Genomic DNA, 26664 nt, shown 5'->3' with positions numbered 1-26664 from the left:
ATGTTTGAGTATTTTTTTCAAAAAACATGCACTTTATAGTTATTTCACTTTTTTTTTTAATTTTCATTTTTGTTTTGTCAAAAAAAGTTGTTAAAAAAGTGATTTTGTCATTAACTAAATTAGCATGAAATTTCTGTGCACCAATAATAATGGCATCGTCCACTCGCACAATCGCCCGTTCTGTTGGACGAGTCTCTCGATCAATGGGCGCTATCGTCCGCCTGGTGATAACCTAAAAAGCAATAAGATTAAGAATCACCGGTACAACCTGTGAATATGGCCATGAAGGCAGTCTACACTGCTTGTCGATGAGCTTAGGATCCCTGTCATTGATGAAATCTACTGGGTCAGTTCATTGATTTGCTAATTCGAAATGGGCTTGCCATGACGGCTTCCTAATGTACTTGTCTTAGTTAGCTCCGCCCAATGGCAAATATCTTTTGGCTAGAGTTCTAGGCTGCCGGCGACGCCTCACCAGGCTGTCCCTAGTGGCATTGGAGGCGGCAAATGTCTCTCTCCTTAAAAAAAAAAAAAACCTGTCCAACATCGTGTATTTAGTAAAATTGAATCAATATATATATTGGTAGCTATTAGGTGGTAGACCTACAAGAAATCATCTTGCTTGTTGAGTTTTTCAAGATTTAAAAGAAAATCAAAGAGAAAAAGTATGGTATTTTAGTCATCCAGCATTAATTAACAACATTTCTTTTTGATCTTCTGTTAATCATTCTATCTTGAAAGACATAATCACCTAAAATTAATGATGAGTACCTGCCCATTCTTCACCTACAAACCTCACGATCTTAATGATGATAAATGCCACAAAGCTGTTGTCAAGGATGGAGCCAAGGGGCAGCAGGTGGCATGGTGCCCCCTCAGGTTTTTAGGAAAAAGAAAATCTATTTCTCATTTCAAAAAATTTTAGTTTAGCCTATATAAAAACTTTAAAAAAATCGTATTTCCACTCCTATCAAAATTTTGAAACCATATTTCAGTCTCCCAAAGAAAAATTCCTACGCTCCTGACTCTTGTTCTTCACCATTTCAAGAACATGTGCTGTTGATGAAGAAAATGCAGCAAAACTAAGTAGAGACTGATGCCAAGTTCATGAGACAAATAAGAAGCTCCACCGAGAGCCCTGGTTACAAAATGAAAGAATAAAGGGTAAAGTACCAGCCGTTGTGCTAATTACAAAATAAGGGTTCGGAAAGCAAAAGACGAAAAATTTCATATTAGGCTTACTTGTGAGTTATGACCAAAGCAAATAATAACATAATCCACGACATTCTTTTGGCAGGCTTCAAGCCAACCACAAGCGATGTATTAACATTTCTTCCTGCCAGTGATTCTTTGGGGGCTCACTGTGTATATCGTGAGAAGCATGCCTTTTTGGGACGTCCTTCTTGAAACAGCAAGGAATGCAACACGCTTATGATTTGATAAGGATACACTTTCAACAAGTTCTCGTCCATGGAATGTCTTTCTTGCTGGCCTTGAGGAAGCCGGGCATAATGAAGAGACATTCCAGTACTTCTAGCAGATTTTGCAAAGAAAGGTCAAGGCTCAATTCAGTTGCAATGCTTTTCTATCGAGTTTTCCTGCACATCTAGCAGCACCAAGCAAAGGAAAATACATCCACGGCCTCATTGTAAGAACTAGATTTGACATAGATGCCTTTGTTTGGACCTCTTTAATAAAGATGTACACAAAATCTGGACCTCTCCCTGCTTCAAGGCTTGTGTTTCTCAAATTACTTGGTGTCGGGAAGATATCTGAACATGGCATTCATGGAATTGGACTAACTGCCATATCTTTTCTGTTTTCATCCTTGCCTGATTTAGCTATTAAGCTGGATTAGGTAGATTACTTTCAATTACAAGGTACAACTAATGCCTGTCCGTGCACGAAAGTCGAAGAAGAAAGCCAATCAGAAAACGATATAGTCGTTTTCCTTGTTATTGATTTATATGATAGATTATTCTTTTGACATTTAAGAGGTATTTCATGTCTAATTTATATCAACTAAGGAGGCATATTCTCCATGCTATTGTCTCATCACAACAAGTTTCTGTAAAGATATAAACGTAACTAGGAGATATCAGCATATGAATCTTGAATCACCAGTCGGGTAATGAGAGGAATACGGACCACGTGCTTCCCATCCATCCAAGTGAGGCTACCAAAGGAGAAGTCGCCTTGTATCTCATGAGCTGGCGAGAAAGTGACTCTGAAAGTTAAAGACTTAACCTTCTCATTGAAGTTCAGCGTCTGAGGCTCCACTGAAACCCTCACACCATAAGGAGCTTCAACCATGACTGTGTAAGTGGAACGAACAGGACCAACATTTGTAACTGTTCTCACTACAGTGGTAGTTTTCTTAAGATTCGAAATTGTGATAGAAGGAAGATTGAGGTCAAAAACGGAGCCCCTTTCTCTACATGGCATTGCTTTACCAGTGAAACGGCTAATTACAGGACTGCTATATCCTACAGAGCAGAGGAACTCAGCGTAGTCTGTGACACCCATGTCATAAACAAGGCCAGGGCGTGCTGCCCTGTTGGGGTCGATGTGGCCGCCTCCAAAGTCAAATGGATCAGCGATCTTCTGAGGTCCTCCTTCTGCTGTGATGGGTTCGCCATATATGGTGGTTACTGAGGCTGCAGTGCAGAGACAAGTTCATTTGTGAGATTGAGTAGTAAGCATAACAAATCCAGCTATATATGTGTACAGAGGAAGACAACGTAGTTTAGAGGTAATTAAATATACCTGTAGTGACAATGGCAGACTTTATGGCTGCAGGACTCCAGTGGGGATGCCAGGACTTCAGCAATGCTGCTACTGCAGAGACATGAGGACATGCCATGGATGTTCCAGACATGAAGACAAAAGCGTTCAAGTCACGCCCTGCTGCTAATATATTGACTCCAGGAGCAGCTACATCAGGCTGAAGTAATAGAGTTAGAATCTGCTTGTATGACGATTGAAGGCCATACAAATTTATTGAGAAAAAGGATACTGGGGAAAGGAAATAAGGGGTATTATATTAATAGTTCTACATAATATCGCACCTTCAAGACATCGAGTGACAGGGAACTGGGGCCCCTTGAAGAGAAGTAGGCAACCTTTGGAGAGGCCACTTTTCCTACAGTATCACGTGTATGGCTGATCTTTGCTATTGGCAACCTGCAAATTAACGGTGGGCACTCATTCATCAATTGCAGGCATTTATAATCTGGAAGCGTTTACATATCGGTGAAAAACGCCGATTTGGGTATGGCGCTAATACCAACATTGACAAACGCCATTTACAGCTAAATTTGAGCAACCTTAACGCTTAGCTTTCCATTCACAAAAAACTTATGTCAGAGTAAGTTGGTAGAACATAAATGCGAATTAGAAGTTTCCCTGTGGAGGGGGAGAAAGGAAAATATTGACCCTGTGGCCTGGATGTAGGCGAGGATTTCAGTGCTAATCTCGTAATCCACTTGAACATACGGCAATTGAGGGGAAGCATCGAAGACATTGGTCGTATGCATCGCGAAGATGATGCCTACTCCTCCAGCTGCAAGTACGGTGGATGCTGCAGTGTCATATTGTGCGCTTGGGTCTTTTTCGCCTGCAAAACAGAGGACTACTTTCCCTGCTACTTGTGTGGAATTCAGTGACCCTTCGTCGCAACTGGAGATGCAAAAGGAGACGAGCAAAATAAGTAATTCCAAAAGATTTTCCAAGGAGAACCACATTATCAAATGGGCATCTCAAATTCTATGGTTTTCATTCGCTAAAAGTTTAGTGGAGTGAAAATTATGATGGGGATGCAGATGGGTTTCATGTAGGGGTGAAACCACAAATTCTTCTTAAGGGGGGCACTAATTACAAAATTTTTAGAAGGTGATAATATGTAAATAAATAAAAATTTTAAAATATTAATATAAAAACATGATTTTTTAATGGATCTATGTGGGCAAACATACACTGGCCACGACTGCCCCTACTCCAGTACTCCTGGTTTCATGTAAAGCCATCAAGCGCCCAGCCCATTGAAATGGTTTCCTTTGAAGGAAAAAATTAACTTGAAAAAGGAAAGGAGAAACCTTTTCTTACATCCAAAGCTGGCTTCAAAACAAATCCAGGGAAATAAATTAATCTTACCTCACGCTAGCACTAGAATAGAACAAGCTTTCGAATTCATCACCTTCTTTTCCAAAGTAATTAATTGATTGCCCCTGCACCACATAAAAGAATCAATCAGCATCATATAACAAATATAAAACCACTAACTAAGGCACTAAGCGTGGTGGCAATTGGCAAGATCAGCTAGTGCATCATACAAGAACAATTCTGAACAGCTGCACTTTGTTCATTTAATATATTGTTATTGTCACATGAATATGCTCTAAAAAATTAGGGTAGATTCAGGAAACATGTGTCATAGAGTATCCAGGGTGTCATGCATCTGCTCCATTTTTTTCGATTCATAGGACTTCTTGCCAAACAGCTCCCTTTAGGGAGCCTTTTGGTATTAAGAACAATATGAGAGTGTTTTATGAATCCATCTTAAGATTGGGTAGATTCATAAGATACTTATTCCTGTGTTTCATGAATGTATTCCCATTTTAAAGTACATTTGTGAAACATTCACTCTCTATTCCTAATGCTATATAGCCCCTAAAGACCAGCCACTGCTGCCATGCTAATTACAAGCTTTTGTATAGTAATGATAAATTAGCGCTCCGAGATAATAAGATCAAATGCTTAGTGACGCCTTGTCAACATTGTACTTTTTTCATGTCAAATGCCTAATCAACTATAAATTGTTCGTTTATGCAATAAAATTTCCAGTCCAGGAAAAACGTGTCTGTTTCCAAATATTTTTCTCGAGGAGACACTGCCAGCAACATAACTTACTATAAGTGTGCGGTTGTTGCCCAAGGTTATTGCAGTTGGGAAGGAGCGATCGATGGTGCTTGCGGCTACTGTCATGATCCATGGTGCTCCATTCGTGACCTTCTGCGGGAAAGGACCGGCATTACCGCCAGAGCAAACAACCATGATCCCTCTAGCCACTGCATGGAATGCACCGATGGACTGATCGTTCTGGTAGTCCAAGTAGCCAGGCTGAGGAGGTTGGTCCGTGCCCACAGAGACGGACATGATGTCAACGCCGTCGCGAATTGCGCTGTCGAAGGCTGCCAACATGTCGGCCGCATCGCAGACGCCTGGACCCCAGCAGGCCTTGTAGATGGCCAAGCGAGCTCGAGGCGCGCCCCCTCTGGCCAGCCCCAAACCTAAGCCGCCGAAGCTTGCATTGCGCACAAAGGAGCCGGCTGCAGTTGAGGCCGTGTGCGTCCCGTGCCCATTTGCATCCCTTGGAGATAGGTACTCTCTCTTACTTTCAAGCGACAGTGGCACACCCCCAAGTTTGGCAATGATTCCCTTGGCAAAGAACCGGGCACCGACTATCTTGTTGTTGCAGTTTGAAGTGTTGAAGAGCTCTCCTCCATCGCATCTGCCTCTCCATTTTGATGGAACCGCACCTAATCCTTCGTCATTGAAGCTTTGTGACTCTGGCCAGATCCCTAATTAAGTTGGTTGGCACAACCAGATCAGTCCAAACTGGCATTAAGAGTGCGTTTGATTCCCAAGGGACCTCAAATCAGAAAGAATCTCAAATCTGTGATGGCTGAAGTTGTATCAAAATATTGATATCAAAATATAGATTTCAGCTTCTACCCCTCAACGGATTTCAAGTCCACACTTTAATATAAAAAGTGTGGATTTGAAATTAGATTTGGACGAGGGGGTTTGGATTTGAAAACCACATAGTTCAAACCTGCAATGATCTGAAATCACCGCATACCTTAGATCCACGGTAATCAAACGCAAACTAAGATGCTTACAAATGTGGAGGTGAGATGAGTTCACTAGCACAGGTCAAGATTGATGTTATAAATGGCTCTGAATTGATTTGAGATTTTTGTCACTCTTCATGTATTAAATTTAATTCAATGTTGAACTTTAAAGGGCAATGCATTTCTTTTTGGATAAATCCAGCGAGAGAATTATCCTCCTGCTCAAATGAGAGCGAAAGGCCCCACTTCCCCTCTTTGATAGTGCCAAGCAGGAAGATCACTATAATGCATGTCTTTATAGCACTTCTTTTCTAAGTCATTAATTTGTGACTAAGCAAGCAATTTCATTATTAGGTTTAGGAACAAGCATTCAGCATGATTACATCATGTTTTATGCTACTTTTGGATGATGCATGTATTTAAAAAACATGAGTACCAAGAACAAATGCTGATGTATTCACCCCAAACTTCCAAGAAAATGTTGTAATAGAACTCATCTCCTTTCTTAGATGCATATATAGAGGTGTTGTTTTTTTTTACTTACCGGTGTCTATGACTCCAATTATGACGCCGTCTCCATAGTTGGCCGTAGAAAGGAGTGAGTCGGGAGTTCCAGGATGAAGCCCCAGATAGTCCCAGCTTCTTGTCGTGTGCAGCTTGTGGGTTTGGCTGGGTATCACGTGAACAACTTCCGGAAGCTCTGCAACATTTACAATTGAATGATGTGAATTCATGCACTGTAGCTTGTGGGTTTTTTGAACTTTTAATTTTTGATTGAATAAAAAAGATAAGTATGGGCGAAGAAGGGCAGTGGAGGAATTTTGTGCTGTTCTGCATCAAATCTAGGCCTGGGTGTACTCGTAAAAAAAAAAAAAAAAAAAAAAAGAACGTGCATATGTAGCTAGCTAGATTTGCAACCATACATAGTTAGGGTGTTTTGGCTTCAACATGGATTTGTGATCTAAATGATTTGAGATCCATGGATTTACCCCTCTTCCCCCCAATCCGACCTTAAATCCATGCTTTTTAGCATATAAGGTGGATTTAAGATCCACGTCATAGAGATCCTCACTTTGTTTAAAATTTAGACTAAGAATCTTGTGAAGTACATCTTTTAATGCAACCTGGGATTCAAGATCTGATCAAATGCAACCTTGAAGTATGGGGTTTTCATGACCATCATGCTTGGGTGTTTAAATATATTAAAATGACACTCTGGTGGATCAAATCATTCGATCTTTTGGCTCACTTTGCAGAAGTTTTCTTTGGCATCTGCACCATTAGTTTTTGAAGACGAAGGGTTAGTACTCTACATATATCATGAGCATGTTACTGTAGTGCCTGAAGGAGACCGATCACCACTTTCGGAATTAACGGCAGGAATAGTATTGTGTGTGTATCCATGAAATTTGATAATAAAAATAGTAATAATAATAATAATGGACAAGAGTCCGCTCGATGTAATAATAACCATAAAAAGTTGGAGAATTTTCTTTAGAAGCTGCTCTTAACTGTTTTATTGTGCTTGCGACCACAAAATAAACCTGTACCTGCAATGGCTCTTGCCTGTGTCTCAGTAAGCCTTGCAGCAAAACCAGAAAACCCATGCTTGTAACTGTACAAGATTGAATCCAATGCTTCTTTCTTGCTGCCCATTATGCGATGGTCATTTGTGAAGTTTCATCTTAACCAATCAAAAACAAGGAAAGGAAGCAAAGAAAAATTCCTTTAAACTTGAAAGCATATATACATATATACATGTGTGTGTACCTTCCAAAAATTGCAGTTAGTAAGCCATGGTGTGAATTCACCACGACTTGGGGATCTTCGTGTTGCCTCTCTCCCAAATACACAATGTACACCTGCATCGTTCAGAAGAAGAAAAAGAAGCAGAAAGCCATCAAATTAATTCATCCTCACGAGCAGAGGCGCTTTTGAAACTAAACCTGCGAAGATAACTTATATTTCAACATTGCATCAGGTTGAGGCACTCACTCTGCTGCTTTCGGCTTCTGCATGTATTCCTAAACAGAGAAACAGGACGACGCAGAGAGAAAGCCCGGCGATCAAGTTCCAAGAAGCCATGTCTGGAGCTCGAGGCCAAGTGGTACTTGGAGGAAGATCGAATGGAGAACACCTATTTATACTGATAGTCCTTGTGGACGGAGCTCCTTTTCTTCTTTATTTTTTCCATTTCAAACTCAATCGGTCGTGCCTGGATACGCAAGGCAAGATCATCTCATGTAATTCATTATTTCATGAACTACGTACTCTTTTCTCATGGTGAGACCCATTCAAGTGGGGCGTGCTGGGAATTAGTTCCGGCTTCTGCATTTTCTTTTAAAATAAATATGTCCAAATTAATCATAATCTAGAACCTCCTCATTTTTTTAAAAATTTATATATAAATTTTAAAATTTTTTACGTATTCTATATAAAATTTTTGCAAAATAGTATTTTTGACCTTATCAAAATTTTAAAATTATAATTCGAGTTTTCATAAAAAGTTACTAGCTTTGCCCTTGAATGCACCTGAAAGGCGACTCTTTTTAAATGGTGAGACTTATTGGAGTCTCGTGGGTGGATTAGTCTTGCCTATTTTATATTTTCAAATAAACATGTTAAAGTAAATATTAAACTAAGTCATACTCAGAAATTTGGTATAAACTTTGAAAACTTTAAACGGAACCAATAAAAAATGAAAAAATACTCATACATATTAATATAAAAATAAGATTTTTTTTAGAGTCTTGCTAAGCCATTACCCACATGTAACCCACACCTACTTCTTCTCATGCTATATAAAGCAATTAACCACACCTAACCGCTTATAAAAAATTACTGACTCTGCCCTTCGATGCACCTTGTTTGGAAGGTGACTCTTTAAATGGTGAGACCTATTCAAGTCTCGTGGGTGAATTAGTCCTGCCTTATGCATATTTTCAAATAAACATGTCAAAGTAAATATTAAACAAATCGTAGTCTGAAATTTGGTATAAAATTTGAAATTTTTAACACCAATCTGTAAATGAAAAAAATTACTCATACATATTAATATAAAAATAAAAAGTTTTTCAGACTCTATATAAGCAATTGTTCCACTATTTTCGTGGGATTTTCATAAAGGAAACATTTTTCAAATTTTATTTTGGTCATTCATTTCATCATCAATGGCATTTTGGTCATTTTCAATCCCCACTATAGAACATGACCATGACATGTAAACTGGTCCGGACTTTCTCAAGCTTGGACCCATTCAAGTTGGGCAACTACGTTTAGTGCATGAAATTTTTTTAATAAACAAGTAAGAATCAGTCATTTCAAAAACCAATCAGAATTAAATATATCTCATTTTTAATAAATAGTTACTTGTTAATAATCATCAAGCCTTTAGTAGCATCTAATGAAATTGGCAGAGCAAATGCGTAATTAATTTAGAAGTCGGATTATTGCAAACAAAAAAAAAAAATCCTTATTGGAAATAAAGTGAGAATGTCAACAAGTCCAATTTAGGTATGATATCTGATTGGACTGTTTCAAAAAAATTAAGTATAAAAAAATTAAGATCCCATCAAGAAATCAAATCTGATTATGATTTAAGAAATGGCATCAAACAAATATTCGATCAGATTCGGATTCAGATCAGATTTAGTTTTAATTAAATATCTTACATGCAACGTCTATTCAGGTTGAAAAGTTGCGCCTTGGACTTAGTCTAAAGATTGGATTCAGATTTCGACGTAATCTAAAAATTGGATTTGAATTGTGATATTCTTGTGGTTTGACACCATTTATGATCAAACCAAACCATACACCATATGCAGGAAAAGCGTACAAGCCAAGGTGATAATTTTTGTGTATGGCTTGACCTATCCTACATAACATGCAGTATGCATATACAACAATAGTAAATATGGCCATGAAGGCAGATTCTGTGACGCTACACTGCTTGTTGATGAGCTTAGGATCTCTGTAATTGATGAAATCTACTTGATCAGTTCATTGCTTTCTAATTCGAAATGGGTTTGTCAAGACAGGTTTCCTATGTACTTGTCTCTGTATTTCTCAACAACAGGAAATGAAACACGGTTATGACTGGCTTAGGGAGCACTTCCAACAATATCCTGGGCCATGAGGAAATTGGGTATATGAAGAAGCATTCAAGGTCAAGTTCAATTCAGTAAAGTGCTTCGTCTGCTCAATGCTTGTGCATAACTAGCAGCTCCAATGAAAGGAAAATCCATCCACAGTCGTTTTGCAAGTACTTGATTGCACAAAGAGGAAGGGTCCGGGGCAGGGGCAGGGGCAGTGTAGGCTACGTGTGGGCATGTAGTCCACACTGACCTCAAACTTTCTTTTTTACTTTTTATATTGATATTTCTGAACAAATTTTCTTATTTGCATGTTAGTAGTTCTTAAAATTTACAATTTTATACTTATTGTCACTTACTTAGAATTTTCTACCTCCGCCGCTGCACAGATGCCTTTACAAAATTGTGGATCTCTCCCTGCTGCAAGGCTTGTGTTTTCCCCAGTGGCTAAAGAATACATTGTGTCATGGCGGCCACAGATTTGGGGAACACAATATCAGGTCGATTTATTCATTCTTATTTATTGTATTCAAATTCTTGCAGTAAATGCATTGATATAGTGTTAGTTCACAACAATATGTCTTTTACTTTCACCGATCGATAGAAAAGAAGACTTTTATTTTGTTTAGAAACAACTGTTTTGCTTTGAAACTGATGTTTTGAGAGAAAGGATACTATCAGATCTTCAGATTTGTTCCGGCCGTCATTTAGGCCCTTAAGTTATTGTCAATATTTGTTCTCATGGATTACCCATAATATAGTTTGTGGCATATAATGCTCCCACTTTTACTATGTAAAAGTAATTTATTCTGAGATTACACTTTAACTTTGAAATTGGCTAAAGCTGGAGTAAAAATGGCATTAATTTTTATTTCCCCATTTTTCTTTTAGCATCGCTTTTTTCTTATCATGAAGAAACTTTTTAAAGTAAAGAGGATTAAGAAGAAATTATGAATAAAAATAAAGAGAATTCAGAAGAAATTATGAATAAAAATAGTTCATGACTGATGCATATTCAACCTAGGCAAAACTTGGTCTCACCAAATCTTCTTAAATTTGGATGTTTTAAAAGGACCCTAAGAATTGGTCAAATTGAACAGAAATGCAAAATGTTCTTAGTACAACTAATTTGGAAAGTGTGAGAACTCATTTGAGTAAGAAAACTTAAGAAACCATAAAGAACAAGAAGCAGATTGTCATTTTTTGGAAATATCGCTGAAAATCATATCAATGAACTGACATCTTCCCGAGTCCATCTCAAGCCCACTGGGACTCGATCGGAAGGACTCCAAACCAGATTCAGGTACAAACTTGCTCATCAACCGCTGGTCCAATAACCTTCCACCAATGCTGAGCCACAAACCACCAGCCAAACTTCACTGCTCTCGCTCTCCTCTCTGCGACATGCCGGTGGGACTTGTAGCGGCTTCACGCCTACTCCTCGTGAATGGTGTTAATTTCACTGTACCATCTTTATGAGACTCCTGTAGTTCTACTCTCAATTCGGTGATGTCCTCTGAATCCTCCTATTTATTGACAATATCGATCCTCTCGAGCCGCAATCCTTCATCTGGAACGTCATGGTGAAAGCCTAATAAGCTATACTGCCCAAAAAACAGCCAGAGAAGGCGCTTCGTCTCTATAGGGTCTGATAGTTTGACATAACAAGTTGAGCAAAAAAAAACAAATAATGCACAATACACAACAACAAGATTTACGTGGTTCAGCTTAGATGCCTACATCCACGATAGAAGGAGGAGTAACTTTGTCTTATTTCTTGTTTTTGTTAAGAGTACAGCTGCTCTTTGAATAGGATTACAATATTATAGGCAGATTTTCTTTGTCACCCTTTGAGGGAACGGTAGGAGACACGAGGAGGGCTGGTTGGAGTCTTTCTATTTTTTTTGCTTCCTTAGATAACTCCCAACGTTCTCTTCAATCGGTCAGTTTCCCCCTCAAGTTGGTGCAAAGATGTCAATCTGTCCCAACTTGTTTGCAATGTTGTAGTGTTTTTCTTCGCTGAGAGCTTTAGTGAAAATATCGGCTAATTGGTATTCGCTTCTCACATGAGGTGTTTCAATAATTCCACTTTGGATTTTTTCTCTAGCAAAGTGACAATCCACTTCTATTTGTTTTGTTTGTTAATGGAAAATAGAATTGGCATTGATATGAATTGCCGCCATATTGTCACACATTAACTTTATCAGTTCCTCAGGCTCAATGTTAAAGTCCTTTAGTAAGGCTTTAATCCAAATTAACTCTCATGTGCAGGCTGCCATGCGTCTATTCTCTATCTTTGCTCTTGATCGAGGTACTACATATTGTTTTTTGCTTTTCCATGATATTAGATTTCCACCCATAAAAATATAGTATCATGAAGTTGATTTTCTATCGTTTCTGCCCAATCAACATTTGCATATATAAAGACATTGAGATAACCATTTCTTCTCATTAAGATCCCCCTCCTAGGAGTCCCTAAAAGACATTTTAGAATTCTATGTGCAGCTTCTACATGAGTTGGCATTAGCTTATGCATGAACTGACTAACAAGTTGACAATGTATGTAATGTCCTGCCTGGTCACAGTAAGATTGATGAGTTTTCTAACTTGTCTTCGAAAGCTTTGAACATTTTCAAATGCTTCCCCTTCCTCTTTTTTGAATTTGCAATTGATTTTCATGGGAGTGACAACACACTTAGTTTCTATTACGGTGGTTTCTTTGAGGAGATCTAGAGTGTATTTCCTCCTACAAATAAACATTCATTTATCAGATTGTGCTACTTCAATGTCAAGAAAGTATCTCAATCTTCCTAGGTCTTTTATCTCAAATTCTTTATTGAGATACTCTTTTACTCTTGTCATATTTTGCATGTAATCTCTGGTTATTATAATGTCATCCACATAAACCAGTAATATAATAATCTCTGAAGCACGATTGCCAGACGTGCTTTTGGAAAAACCGATTTTCACAAGAGCCTCACCAAGTTGAGAAAACCATGCCTAGGGAGATTGTTTTAAACCATACAAGGCCTTCTTCAGTTTACATCCATACTTCTTTTCATTTTGGATGCCTTCTGAAGTTTTCATTAAAACTTATTCATTTAAGTCACTATGCAAGAACACGTTCTTTACATCCAATTGCATAAGTTCTCGCCTTTTGTTTGATGCTAATGAGAGTGACATTCTGAGAGAGTTCATTTTGGCAACTGGGGCGAATGTCTCATTATAATCAATTCTTTTAGTTTGCATAAATCCTTTTGCAACCAATTTTGCATTGAACCTCTCGGCAGATCCATATTTTATTCAGTACACCTACTTGCACCCAACAACCTTTTTTTTCCTTTTGGTAGAGGCACAATTTTCCAAGAGGCACCATTTCCCAAGTGTGGTTTCTTTGTAGTGCTTTTAGTTCTTCTTTTGTAGTGTCTTTCTATCTTGGATCCATGTTTGCTTGCAAGAAATTCTTAGGCTCTTCATAGTGATAAGTATTCAATACATAATCTTGATATGGTTTTGACAGGTTTTTGAATGTTAGATAATCATCAATGGAATGAATTTTATCAAAAGATAAGTATGTATAAAAATCATTTTTAGAGGACTAATAGTACCATAAACTTCAGGTTGACTGAGGATGCTGATCATCATTTCTTTGATTTTGGTTCCCAAGAAATTGATAATCATTGGGACACTTACTTACATTATCATGAATGCTCACCAATGGTTGTGAAAGACTAACGTCAACAATTTTTTTTTTGTCTCCTCTTGAATGCTATCCTCATAAAATGGTTCTTGTTCAAAAAACTTTATGTCACAAGTGACAAAGAATTTTTTCAAATGAGGTTCGTAACATTTGAACCTTTTTTTTTTACTTGAATATCCAAGAAAAATACATTTCATAGCTCTTTTTTCTAATTTATTCCAAAGTGTTTCTTGAACTCATAACAAAACATTTGCATCCAAAAAAACTTTAAAACGATTAATAGAAATATATTTATTAAGAAGTAACTGAATTTGAATTTGATCATTGATGCTCGAATTAGGTATTCTATTTGCTATATAACACGCCGTTCCTATTGCTTCAGACCCAAAATAGATGAGGATATTCATGTTCATCATTAGGGACCTAGAAATATTAAGCAACTGTTTGTTTTTGCACTCAGTGACTCCATTTTGTTGGGTTGTATCGACACAAGTGAGTTGGGGACATATGTCTTTCTTTTTCATAAAATCATCAAGAACTTGATTGACATACTCTCCTCCATTATTCGACATTAATTTTTTCATTTTGGTTTGATATTGTGTGTATACAAGCTCATAATAATTCTTAAAAAATTTGGCAACATCACTCTTATTTTTCAGAAAGTAAAGGCAAGTCATGCAAGTTTTATCATCAATAAAGAAAAATAGAATCTATATCCAGAATGAAGCTCGACTGAGGCTGGGCCCCACACATCAGAATAAATTAAATCACGAATTTCAGCCAACCTTTCTTTAGAGTTTTGAAAAGATAATCTAGGTGATTTTGAGAATTTACATGCATCACAAGAGTGCCCATCTGGTTTGACGTGTGGAACATGAATTTTCAGCAACCTATTTGAAATATGACCAAGTCGAGAGTGCTACAATTTGTACTAGTTGCCTTTTCTGCTTGAGCAAAAAAACTGACCTCAATATTTTGTCTAAGACATATAGACCGTTGTTCTCATACCCTCTACCAATCTCCTTCTTCGACTCATTGTCTTCAAAAATCACATTCTTTGAAAAAAAAAAACTAAGCAACTATAAACTTTAGTTGTCGTACTTATTGATAAATATTGAGGTCAGTTTTTTTATTACTAACCTCAATATTTATAAACTTTAGTTGTCTTACTTATTAATAAAGACATATAGACAAACTTTTTTATTTGATTTGAAGAAACAAGATTCCTCAACGCCTTCTATAGCAATGGGTGTGCCATTAGTAGGGTGGGCATCGGATCGGGCCGGCCAAGTAAGGCCCAGCCCAGGACGGCCCGTCGGGCCCGGCCCGATAGCCCGGGTCCTACCCGATATCCCAGCCTGGCCCGTTTGTGAATAAAAAATTATTTTTAATAATATAAAATATAATTTAATTATAAAATATATATTATTAAGTTTAAAAAATAATAAAAATATTTTTATATAAATTATTAACGGGCCGAATCGGACTGGGCCGGGAACTCGGCGGCAGCCCGGCCCGATACCCATGCTTAACCATTAGCGGTGAATACATGTCAATTTTTTTCAAGATTTAGATAAACTATTTTAGAGGGATCACCAGCCATGTGATCGGTGGCCCAAAGTCAAAAATCCATCCTAGATTTTTTGAACGAGTTATGAGAGCATGGTGCGTACCTTTAGACGAGTTTCCAATAGGCTGAGTAAAAACCAGATTTGTCTGAGAAAAATGCTTAAAATTTTTTTCCATCTCTTCATGGGTGATGGAGTTGGCTGTGTTGGGACTGTTGGATGAGAATGATTTCTCCTTTGATGATGGCTTCCTTTTAACTCTCAATGGTTTCTTCCTTTTTGCATGATGGTCATATTTCCAGTGCCTTTGATGTCAGGTCTGAAATTGTTAGGCAGTGGCTCGCAACGGGTTTGGTTGCTATTTTTTTGCTTGAATCTTCAGCACCTTTATTTTTCTTTTTCGGATTCATAACCTGTAGGAGAGCAACCTCTCTTTGTATGCTTTGACAAACTTGATTGAAGTTTGGCAATGGATTTGTCATGAGTATTTTGACTCATAACACTCTCAATTCAACACCAAGTCCACCATGGAAAGAAAGATTTTATTCTTTTCCAACTGCTGTTTATACACATTTAGATCATTTATAACATGGTGATATTGCATTAATTTTTCCCATAGGCTACGGTATTGGCTGAGATAAAATTGAATTGGCTTGTCTCCCAATGAAATATGTGCAAGTTCTAATTGAATTTGATAAACTCTAGCCAAATTGTTTTGTTCCCCATATACTTCTTTTAATGTATCCCATATATCCTTAACCGTTTCATGATAGACAAACATATTTGAAACACTGGCTTCTTGGAATTAATTAACAGACATAATTAAATCATTTTCAAATTGCCATTCATCAAATTTGGGATCAAGAAGAGAGATTTTACTGTTAATGTGGCCAATTTTTGATTGTCCACTTGCTGCCTTGCCCCATCCTAGATAACTTGATCAATTTAGAGGAGTCATGGTGATGGGCCATAGGCTTCTTTACACCATCACTTGAATTGCTGCCTTGATCTCCATTAATCATGGTGGAGAAGACTAAATGCCAAGATCACGAATAATGCTATGATACCATAATAAGTTGAGCAAAAAAAACAAACAACACACAATACACAGGAACATGATTTACGTGGTTCAGCTTACATGCCTACATTCACGGTAGAAAGAGGAGATCTTTGTACTATTTTTTGTTTTTGTTAAGAGTATAACTGCTCTTTAAATAGGATTACAATTTAACGGGCAAATTTTCTTAGTCACCCGTTGGGGTAGGAGAGATGAGGAAGGTGTTGGTGTATGGAACTTGATCCATACTGGACACTCATATGCAATACCGCGAATCCAAATGCGGGTTTGCCTTAATCCTTATGTTGTGAGGGAGCCGCAGTTTCTTTCTTGGTCTTCTCTCTGAGAGCGTCTGTGTTTCTCTGAAAGTGAAAAGTGAAAGATTTGTGCGACCGTAGATGTAGGAGATTATTACTCTGAACCACGTTAATATTTGTCTTATTCCTTATTGCTTCTATCCCCCTCTTGAGAGTGCGAGAGGAGAGTTGTTGTGAGTTGTTCCTAACAGAGGGCAGGTTAGATTCTTTCTAAAATTTCTGTTTTCTTAGATGACTCCCAACGTTATCTTCAAACGGTTCTTGATCTCTTCCAATTTTGCGTGACATGACATGCACCAACCTCCTCAAGGCTTGTGTTGCTCTGGTTGTTTCTGATGCAGTTTCGTGCTTTCGTGGTCTTGCTTTAGCAAGTGACGAGGCCAGCATGCATTCGTGGTGACATCATCTGTTGATATATATAACCAAGTTCCGCAAACTACGATGCTCCCAAATTGTTTAAAGGAAGTATTGAGAGAGATGTTACCATGTGGAATTCGATGATCAGTAGGTTGGTACTTAATGGACGAGGCACGGAATTTCTTCAATTGTTCAGTAGGATGAGGGACACACAGAAACCGGGTAGCTGATTCTGTCACTACGGCTGCAGTTCTTTCTGCTTGTGGCAGCATTGGTTATCCCAATTTGGCTAAGGAATCACATGCCTAAGTTTTACTATGAAGGTTCAGGCGTTATGGTGGTGTCATAAGAATGTACAGTGGAACGTTAGGGGTTCGAGAACTGGTATAAAAAGAAGCATCCAACTTTGATATCACGGTGGGCAACTGTTTGACTTATATGAACTATAATGCTTGTGTCGATTAAGCTTGCAAAGTGTTTACTACCATGAGTACTTGAGCCTGTGCATCATGGGATATGAAGAGCTCTGGATTCTTTCAAGGCGATGGTGATAGAGCATTGGGTCTGTTCCATGAGATGCTTTTGACAGGTTTGAAGCCAACAACGCACTATGTTAAGAGTTTTTCGTGTCTGTGCTTCTTGGAGAGCTTACAATTAAGGAAAAGAGATACATGGTTATATCGTAAGAAGCATGCCTTTTTTCGATGTCCAACTTGTAGCAGCAGTCGTTAACATGTATCTGAAGTGGTGTCATGTAAGTAATTCACATAAAACATTCATGTGCTAAATAATTGAACATTTAGTATTGTGTAATGCGATGCTTACAGGATACAATATTAACTCTTGCTGGGATATATTCTTCGACTCTTTAGGCAGCTCAACTTATGGCCATGAAGGCAGATTCTATGGCACTACACCTTGTTGATAAGCTTAGAATCTCTGCAGTTGATAAAATCTGCTGGGTCAGTCCATTGCTTTATCATTCGAAATGGGTTTGCCAAGAGAGCTGCTTATGTGTTCAATTGTCTCTATACCTATAAAACGACGGCGAAGGAGACATAGATATCAGGACTGGCTTAGGATACGGTTAGAACAAGATCCTGTGCCATGAAATCTCTTGTTTGCCGACCTTGAGGAAACTGCGGATGGTGAAGAAGCACTCTAAAGAAGCTTTTTCACCTTTTCCAGTGGTCGACACTGCAGTTTGCACATGCCACCACGTGGTGACATGTGAGGGCATTTTTGTCTTTTCAAAAGATGCTTTTGACCTTTTCAATTTCGTTGGGTATTCAATTTCCTGTTATTGAGGTGTGGGCGGGCTTCCAGTGAAGGGTATTTAGTCATTTCGACTCCAAAACACAAATTTTAGCGTCGGGGCTCAGCATCCAATATACGCCCTCTTGGGCAAGATTTGATACACGAACATGACAAAAGTGCTCCTATTTAAATAAAAAAAATTGTAAGGATAAAAAGAAAATTGAAAAAAGCAAAAAACTTAAAAGAACATCTCTTTTTCAACAATTTCAAAAATGTTTCTTCTTCCATTTGGCGTACGTATGTTGCGTGCACCGGGCGGCACATGCAACTCCTTCTTTCTCGTGTTGCTATATGTTTTTTTGTTTTTCAGCCTTGATTGATTTAGCTATTAAACAGGATTTGTTGGATTCCTTCAATGACAATGTATAGGTAATGGTTGTCAGTATATAACACATAAAAGAGGAAAGCTAACAAGCAAACATCATAATCGTTTTCCTTATTCATTCATACATTATTCCTTTTTGACATTCAAGTGGTCTTTCATGTCTTATTTACTACAACAAGAAGGCACATCCACCTAATTATTTTCTTACAACGGGAAGTTTATTTGTGTGTGAAGATGTAATTATAACTAGGAGATATCAGCATATGAACCTTGAAGAACCACTCGGCTAACGAGAGGAATCCGGACCACGTGCTTTCCATCCATCCATGTGAGGCTACCGAAGGAGAAATCACCTTGTATCTCCCGAACCGGTGAGAAAGTAACTGTGAAAGTTAAAGCTTTGACCTTCTCATGGAAGTTCAGTGTCTGAGGCTCCACTGAAACCCTCACACCAGAGGGAGATTCAACCTTGACTCTGTAAGTGGAAGAAACAGGACCAACGTTCGTAACAGTTCTGGCTACTGTGGTAGTATTCTTAAGATTGGAAACTGTGATAGAAGGAAGATTGAGGTTAAACACGGAGCTTCGTGATCCACAGGATGGTGCGTTAGTACTCAAACGGCTAATTGCAGAACTGCTATATCCTAGAGAGCAGAGGAACTGAACGTAGTCTGCGACACCTATATCATAAACCAAGCCAGGGTTTGCTGCTCTGTTGGGGTTGACATGGCCTCCACCAAAGTCAAATGGGTCAGCAATCTTCCGAGGACCTCCTTCTGCTGTGATGGGTTCGCCAAATCTATTGGTTATTGAGGCTGCAGTGAGATGTCCATTAGTGACACTAAATATTAGTAAAGATAGCAAGTACCCAGAAATGGATACAGAGGAAGAGACTGTTGTTTAGAGGTGATCGATCATATATAGGTGAAGATAATGTACCTGTAGTGACAATGGCAGACTTTATGGCTGCAGGACTCCAGTGGGGATGTAGGGATTTGAGCAATGCTGCTACTCCTGAGACATGAGGGCATGCCATGGACGTTCCAGAGGCGAAGGAATATGGAATGGAGTCTGACCATGCAGCTAAGATGTTGACTCCTGGTGCAGCTATATCAGGCTGAAGCAATAAAATTAGCAGCATATTGTTTTAGGAACATCGAAGACCATGGGCTTTCCTTGTCGAAAAGAAGTGGAAAACAAAAAAAAAGTTAGTAACAGTTGGGCATCTTAATACCTTTAAGACATCAAGTGACAGGGAGTTAGGTCCTCTCGAGGAGAAGTAAGCAACCTTTGGGGAGGCCACCTTTCCAATGGTGTCACGCGTTCGGCTGATCCTTGCTTTTGGGAGTCTGCAATACATGGCGCATGTAATGAAAAGGCAACTAATTTGGACGCCTTCGCTGTTCATTGAAGGAATGTCACATGGTCACACTTGAATGGATTCAAACACCCTCACCTTGTAGCCCTGATGTAGGCAAGGATTTCAGTGCCAATTTCATAGTCCACTTGAACGCTAGGGATAGGGTCGCGTTGACCAAAGAGGTTGGTTGTGTGCATTGCGAAGATGATACCAGCTCCACCTGCTTGGGACACGGTGGCTACTGCTTTGAAGTATTGGTCACTTGGGTCTTTTGCATATGTGAAGCAGAGGACTACTTTCCCCGTTGCTAGTGTGGAATTCAGAGATCCTGGATCGCAACTGATCAGACTAGAAAAGGACAAAAACAAAAAAATAAGCACTAATCACAAATATATTTTTCAAGAACAAAGAACCAGATTGATTCTATATATGATTTTAATTTGTTCGCTCAAAATTCTGTAGAAGTGAAAACTACAGTTGGTGATCATTTAGTTTTCGTGTAGAAATTACACGAAGATAGATCAGTAGTGTTGCACATTTATCAGATACTTAACCTCTGCCTACCTTACAGATGTCAGGATATCGATTCCCTCAAAAAAAAATTAACTTGAAAAGGAAAAACAGGAGAAACTTGTCTTGTATCGAGCGGCTCCATCTAATGCACGGAAATAAATTAATGTTACCTCTCGGTAGAGATGTTACTGTTGCTGGCGAAATCACCAGCAAAGACTAAGTCATTGAATCGATCATCCTCTCCTCCAAGGTAAATCGATTGCCCCTGCACCAGATAACAGATTCAATTATCATCATATATATATTCCATTAAAAAGCACTAAGCCGCTGACTATTTCCAAGTGTTTTCACAAGGAGAGGCTCCCACTAACCAACAGGAACATTTTAGATCGAGTTAAAGTTTTCAGAGCATACAATGAGGGTGCGGTTGTTGCCAAGGGTGATGGCAGTAGGGAAGGAGTGATCTATGGTGCTTGCAGCCACAGTCAGGATCCATGGTGCTCCATTTGTGACCTTCTGCGGGAAAGGACCGGCATTGCCGCCGGAGCAAACAACCGTGATCCCTTTAGCCACCGCATGGAAGGCACCGATGGACCGATCGTTCTGGTTGTCCAAGTAGCCAGGCTGAGGAGGTTGGTTAGTGCCCACAGAGACGGAGATGATGTCAACGCCGTCGCTGATTGCGCTGTCGAAGGCTGCCAACATGTCTGCTCCATCGCAGTCGCCTCGTCCCCAACAGGCCTTGTAGATGGCCAAGCGAGCTCGAGGCGCGCCCCCTCTGGCCAGCCCCAAGCCTAAGCCGCCGAAGCTTGCATTGCGCACAAAGGAGCCGGCCGCAGTTGAGGCCGTGTGCGTCCCGTGCCCATGTGCATCCCTTGGAGATAGGTACTCTCTATTACTACCAGGCGACGGTGGCACACGCCCACGTTTGGCAATGATTCCCTTGGCAAAGAACCGGGCACCAACTATCTTGTTGTTGCAGTTTGAAGTGTTGAAGAGCTCGCCTTCCTCGCATCTGCCTCTCCATTTTGATGGAACAGCACCTAAGCCTTCATCATGGAAGCTGAGTGACTCCGGCCAGATCCCTAATTAAGTGGTTGGCATAACCAGATCAGTCTAAGGATGCATTTGTTTAGGTAGTTGGATTTGAAAACCATAGATTTCAAATCTGCAGAGATCTGAGATCACCATTCAAATGCAACCTAAGATGCTTAGAAATGTGGAGGTGAGATGAGTTCACTTGCTTGGCGAAGTTACCCTAGCACATGTCAAGATTGAGTTTATAACTGGGTCTGAATTGATTTGAGATTTTTGTCACTCTTGATGTATTGAATTTAATTCAATATTGAACATTAAAGGGTAATGCATGCCTTTCTTAGATAAACGAGAGGATTATCCTACTGCTCAGATGAGAGCGGAAGCCCCCACTCCCCCCTCTTTGGTAGTGCCAAGCAGTGAAATCACTATAATGCATGTCTCTATAGCACTTTTTTCCAAGGCATTAATTCGTGATTAAGCAAGCAATTTCATTATTAGGTTTTGGAACATGCAATGATCACAACATGTTTTAGATAACTCTTGTATTTAAAAAACATGAGTACGAAGAACAAATGCTAATAATGTCTTCACCCCCAAACTCCCAAGATCACATCTCCTTTCTTAGATGCATTTTTACTTACCGGTGTCTATGACTCCAATTATGACGCCGTCTCCATAGTTGACCGTAGAAAGGAGTGAGTCGGGAGTCCCAGGATGAAGCCCCAGATAGTCCCAGCTTCTTGTTGTGTGCAGCTTGTGGGTTTGGCTGGGTGTCACGTGAACAACTTCCGGAAGCTCTGCAACATTGTCAATTGAATGATGTGAATTCATGTACTGTATGTAGCTTTTGGGTTTTTTGAACTTTTAATTTTTTGATTGAATAAAAAAGATAAGTATGGGCGAAGAAGGGTACTTGAGGTCAATAGTTGGATATTACGTGGGTGCATATTTTGGCTGATTTAGGTACTGCATGCATGCACATGTTGCTTATTGTAATTTGTTTTGTTAATTAAAGGTACAACATAACCGTGCCAGATCACGTTCTGCAGCATATGCACCAAAATGATGTTAAGGCATTTTAAACTTTTCTTTAAAGATTTTTTTTTACCTTAAAAATAGTTTTCCCTCATGTTAAGACATTTTAAACATTTCTTTAAAAAAGGGACAATGTAGGTATTTACCTTTTTTACTTTTATTTTTTTACCTTAAAAATAGTTTTTCCTCTAACAGACTATGGGCATTCTGGTCATATTATACCAGGTACACACACACACACACACAAAAAAATGATGCAGTGCACATATCTAGCTAGCTAGCTTTGAAACCATATGCTTGGGGTGTGTTTGTTTCACTATGGATTTGTGATATGATCTGAGGAATCTCAGATACATGGATTTACTTTAAGATCCACGTTATAGAGATCCTCAAATTGTTTAAGCTAAGGATCTTGTGAAGTAGATCTTTTAATGCAGCCTCTAATTCGAGGCTATCAAATGCAACCTTGAAGTATGGGATTCTCATGAGTGTGTGTATCCATGAAATTTGATAATAATAATAACAACAATTGACAAGAATCTCGATCTAATGATAATAATAATAATAACAATAAGTTGGAGAATTTTCTTTAGAAGCTGCTCTAAACTGTTTTATTGTGCTTGCTAGCACAACATAATTTGTACCTGCAATGGCTCTTGCCTGTGTCTCAGTAAGCCTTGCAGCAAAACCGGAAAAACCATGCTTGTAACTGTATAAGATTGAATCCGATGCTTCTTTCTTGCTGCCCATTAAGCGATGGTCATTTGTGAAGTTTCATCTTAACCAATCAAAAACAAGGAAAGGAAGCAGGAAGAAAATTTCCTTTAAACTTAAAAGCATATATACATATATACATGTGCGTGTACCTTCCAAAAATTGTAGTTAGTAAGTCATGGTGTGAATTCACCACGACTTGGGGATCATCCTGTTGCCTTTCTCCCAAATACACGATGTACACCTGAATTATTCAAAAGAAGAAGAAAGCCATTAACTCAACTAATCCTCATCAGCGGAGGCGCTTTTGAAACTAAACCTGCGAAGATAACTTATATTTCAACATTGCATCAGGTCGAGGCACTCACTCTGCTGCTTTCGGCTTCTGCATGTATTCCTAAACAGAGAAACAGGACGACGCAGAGAGAAAGCCCGGATATCAAGTTCCAACGTGAGGAAGCCATGTCTGGAGATCGAGGCCAAGTGGGACTTGGGAGGAAGATCGAATGGAGAACATCTATTTATACTGATAGCCCTTGTGGACGGAGCTCCTTTTTTTTCTTAATTTTTTCCATTTCAAACTCAATCGGTCGTGCCTGGATACGCAAGGAATGATCATCTCGTGTTTCTGAACTACGTACTCTTTTCTCATGGTGAGACCCATTCAAGTGGGGCGTGCTCGGAATTTCTCATGGTGAGACCCATTCAAGTGGAGCGTGCTGGGAATTAGTTCCGGCTTGTGCATTTTCTTAAAATAAATATGTCCAAATTAATCATAATCTAGAACTCCTACGGATGTATCCTTGTACATGCACCTAGAAGCGGAGCCAAGAAGGTTCCTGGCCCTCTCAATTTTTTTTAAAATTTAGGTGTAAATTTCAAAAAAAAAAATTATGTATTCTCTATAAAAATTTGCAAAATAAATTAAATAATATTTTCGACCTGATCAAAATTTTGAAAGTGTAACTTGGCTTCTCATGCTCCGCCTTAATACGTCTTTCTTGGTTTTGAATGGCAACTCCTTTTAAATGGTAAGACCTATTGGAGTCTCCTTCGTGGATTAGTCCTGCCTATTTCATATTTTCAAATAAACATGTCAAAGTAAATCTTAAACAAGTCATAGTCACAAATTTGGTATAAAGTTTGAAATTTTTAAAGGGTACCAATACATAAATAAAAGAAGTACTACACATATTAATATAAAAATAAAAAAGTTTTTCTAAAGTCTATATAACTAATTGCCCACACTTAACCCCTCATGAAAAATTATTGGCTCTGTCCTTAGATGCCACTGGTTTTAAAATGCGACTCTTTCTATTCAAGTCTAATGGGTGGATTAGTCATGCCGTGTGCATATTTCCAAATAAACATTTTGAAGTAGATCTTAACCAAGTCATAGTCAGAAATTTGGTATAAAATTTGAAAATTTTAAAGGACACCAATATATAAATGAAAAAAATTACTCATACATATTAATATAAAAATAAAAATATTTTTAGATTCTAAATAAGAAATATTGCCCACACTTTGCCCACTTGCTCCTGCCATACAACGTACATGTGTTATTGTTATGCAGCTTTCTTATTTTAGAATGTGCTCCATTAATTATTTTCTAGAACACTTTCCGCCTTAGGAAGCGTGTTCCACTTTTTTCGCCGGATTTTCATAATTTTTCAAACTTTGGTCTTTTTCAATCCCCATAGACCAAGACCATGACATGTAAACTGCTCAGGACTTTCTCATGCTTGGACCCATTCAAGTTGGGCAACTACGGCTTGTGCATGAATTTTTTTTAATAAACAAGTAAGAATCAGTCATTTCAGAAACCATTCAGAATTATGTATATCTCATTTGGTGTCTTATATAAGACTTTAGCCATCATTTAGTCGGTCAGATTCCAGTGGCTGAGCCAGATTTTTTAGTAGGGACAACACAAATTTGACGTGAGCATTGCATATAATTTTTAAATTATAACAATGTGATGTTGAAACATTATAACGAATTTTTCATGGGCTGTTGTGAGCAGTGGTTCACCTCGGCCAACTGCCAGATTATTTAGATCTTATTATCAATTAAAGTCCAGCTGACTCTTTAAGAACCGTTCTTGATTACTTGTTATCATGCCCATGTACTTTCAAATTGATAGTAAACAAAGTACGGGAAAACCTTTGGGGCCTCCGTGAATTTGGTGTCTCTGTATACTCAATAACATGCCGTCCTATAAGCTTTTGAATTCTGTCAACAACATGTTGAATAGTTACTTGTCAATAGTCAGCAAGCCTTTAGTAGCATCTAATAAAATTTGCATAGCAAATGCTGTAATTAATTTAGATGTCAGATTATTGCAAAAAAAAAAAAAAACCTTATTGGAAAACAAAATGTGCTTTCGTTAGGGATGTCAACAAATCCAATTAATCCAATTTAGATATGATATCTGATTGGAACGTTTCCAAAAAATTAAGTATAAAAAAATTAAGATCCAATCAAGAAATCAAATCTGATTCTGATTTAAAAAATGACATCTCACCAACTTTTGATTCATATTCAACAAATATTCGATCATATTCGGATTCGGATCGGATTTAGTTTTAATTACATATCTTATATCCAATGTCTATTCCGATTGAAAAGTTGATCCTTGGACTTAATTCAGATTTGGATGTAATCTAAAAATTGGTTTGGAATTGTAATATTCTTGTGGTGACACCATTTAGGATCAAACCAAATCATACACCATATGCAGCGAAAGTGTACAAGCGAAGGTGATAATTTTTGTGTATTTAATTGATGTATGGCTTGACCTGCCCTACAGAACATGCAGTATGCATATACAACAATATGTCCTACATCCGTAGACAATGTGCTTTGCCCTATAAATACAACAAGATGAAGTGATTGTGCAACATAAGAGCACGATACAACAAAGCTGGTCATCATATATAGATGCATTCTGTCATACACAAAAGCCATTGTATGTACAAATCACACCCCAAAACCAACAGTATGAGTTGCATGCACCGTTATATGTGCGCAACATGCATACAGAATAAAAAAATACGAATATTTTAGTAATTTTTTTCAAAAACATGTTTTTTATAGTCATTTGACTTTTTTTTTTTAAACTTTCATTTCTGTCTTACCAAAAAAATTGTGAAAAAGGAGGTACTTTTGTCATTAACCACTAGCACATGAAATTTCCTGCGCATATATAAGCAGGCGACCAAAACCAAAATGTGGACTAACAACAATGGCATCGCCCCTGCTGTTGGACTGGTCTCTCGATCAATGGGCCCTATCGTCCGCCTGGTGATAACCCAAAAAGCAATAAGATTAAGAATCACCGGTACAACCTGTGAATATGGCCATGAAGGCAGATTCTATGCCACTACACTGGCTGTTGATGAGCTTAGGATCTCTGTA

The 26664-nt window shown here is 38.4% G+C and overlaps 1 protein-coding gene across 3 annotated transcripts in view; it reads right to left on the bottom strand.

Moving 5' to 3' along the window:
- The window catches only part of LOC116262712 (subtilisin-like protease SBT3.9), a 79653-nt gene that overhangs the window by 7160 nt on the left and 45829 nt on the right, over window positions 1-26664 (bottom strand). Inside the window, exons 1-10 of one of the 3 annotated variants that reach the window (XM_031642199.1) lie at window positions 23613-23709; window positions 23397-23488; window positions 23175-23272; window positions 22137-22292; window positions 20872-21542; window positions 20628-20722; window positions 20041-20292; window positions 19819-19933; window positions 19524-19701; window positions 18708-19399 (exon numbers count right to left, since the gene is read on the bottom strand). In XM_031642199.1, coding sequence (XP_031498059.1) covers window positions 18831-19399; window positions 19524-19701; window positions 19819-19933; window positions 20041-20292; window positions 20628-20722; window positions 20872-21542; window positions 22137-22292; window positions 23175-23272; window positions 23397-23488; window positions 23613-23708 — 2322 coding nt within the window. In that variant the 5' untranslated portion in view covers window position 23709 and the 3' untranslated portion in view covers window positions 18708-18830. Of the gene's footprint in view, window positions 1-18707; window positions 19400-19523; window positions 19702-19818; window positions 19934-20040; window positions 20293-20627; window positions 20723-20871; window positions 21543-22136; window positions 22293-23174; window positions 23273-23396; window positions 23489-23612; window positions 23710-26664 lie in introns of those variants that run through there. The other 2 variants (XM_050080279.1, XM_050080280.1) reach the window with 2 other exon arrangements.

This window comes from Nymphaea colorata, chromosome 10 (genome assembly GCF_008831285.2).
Source record: "Nymphaea colorata isolate Beijing-Zhang1983 chromosome 10, ASM883128v2, whole genome shotgun sequence".
NCBI classification, from domain to species: domain Eukaryota; kingdom Viridiplantae; phylum Streptophyta; class Magnoliopsida; order Nymphaeales; family Nymphaeaceae; genus Nymphaea; species Nymphaea colorata.
This window is presented reverse-complemented; position numbering and strand designations above follow the sequence as displayed.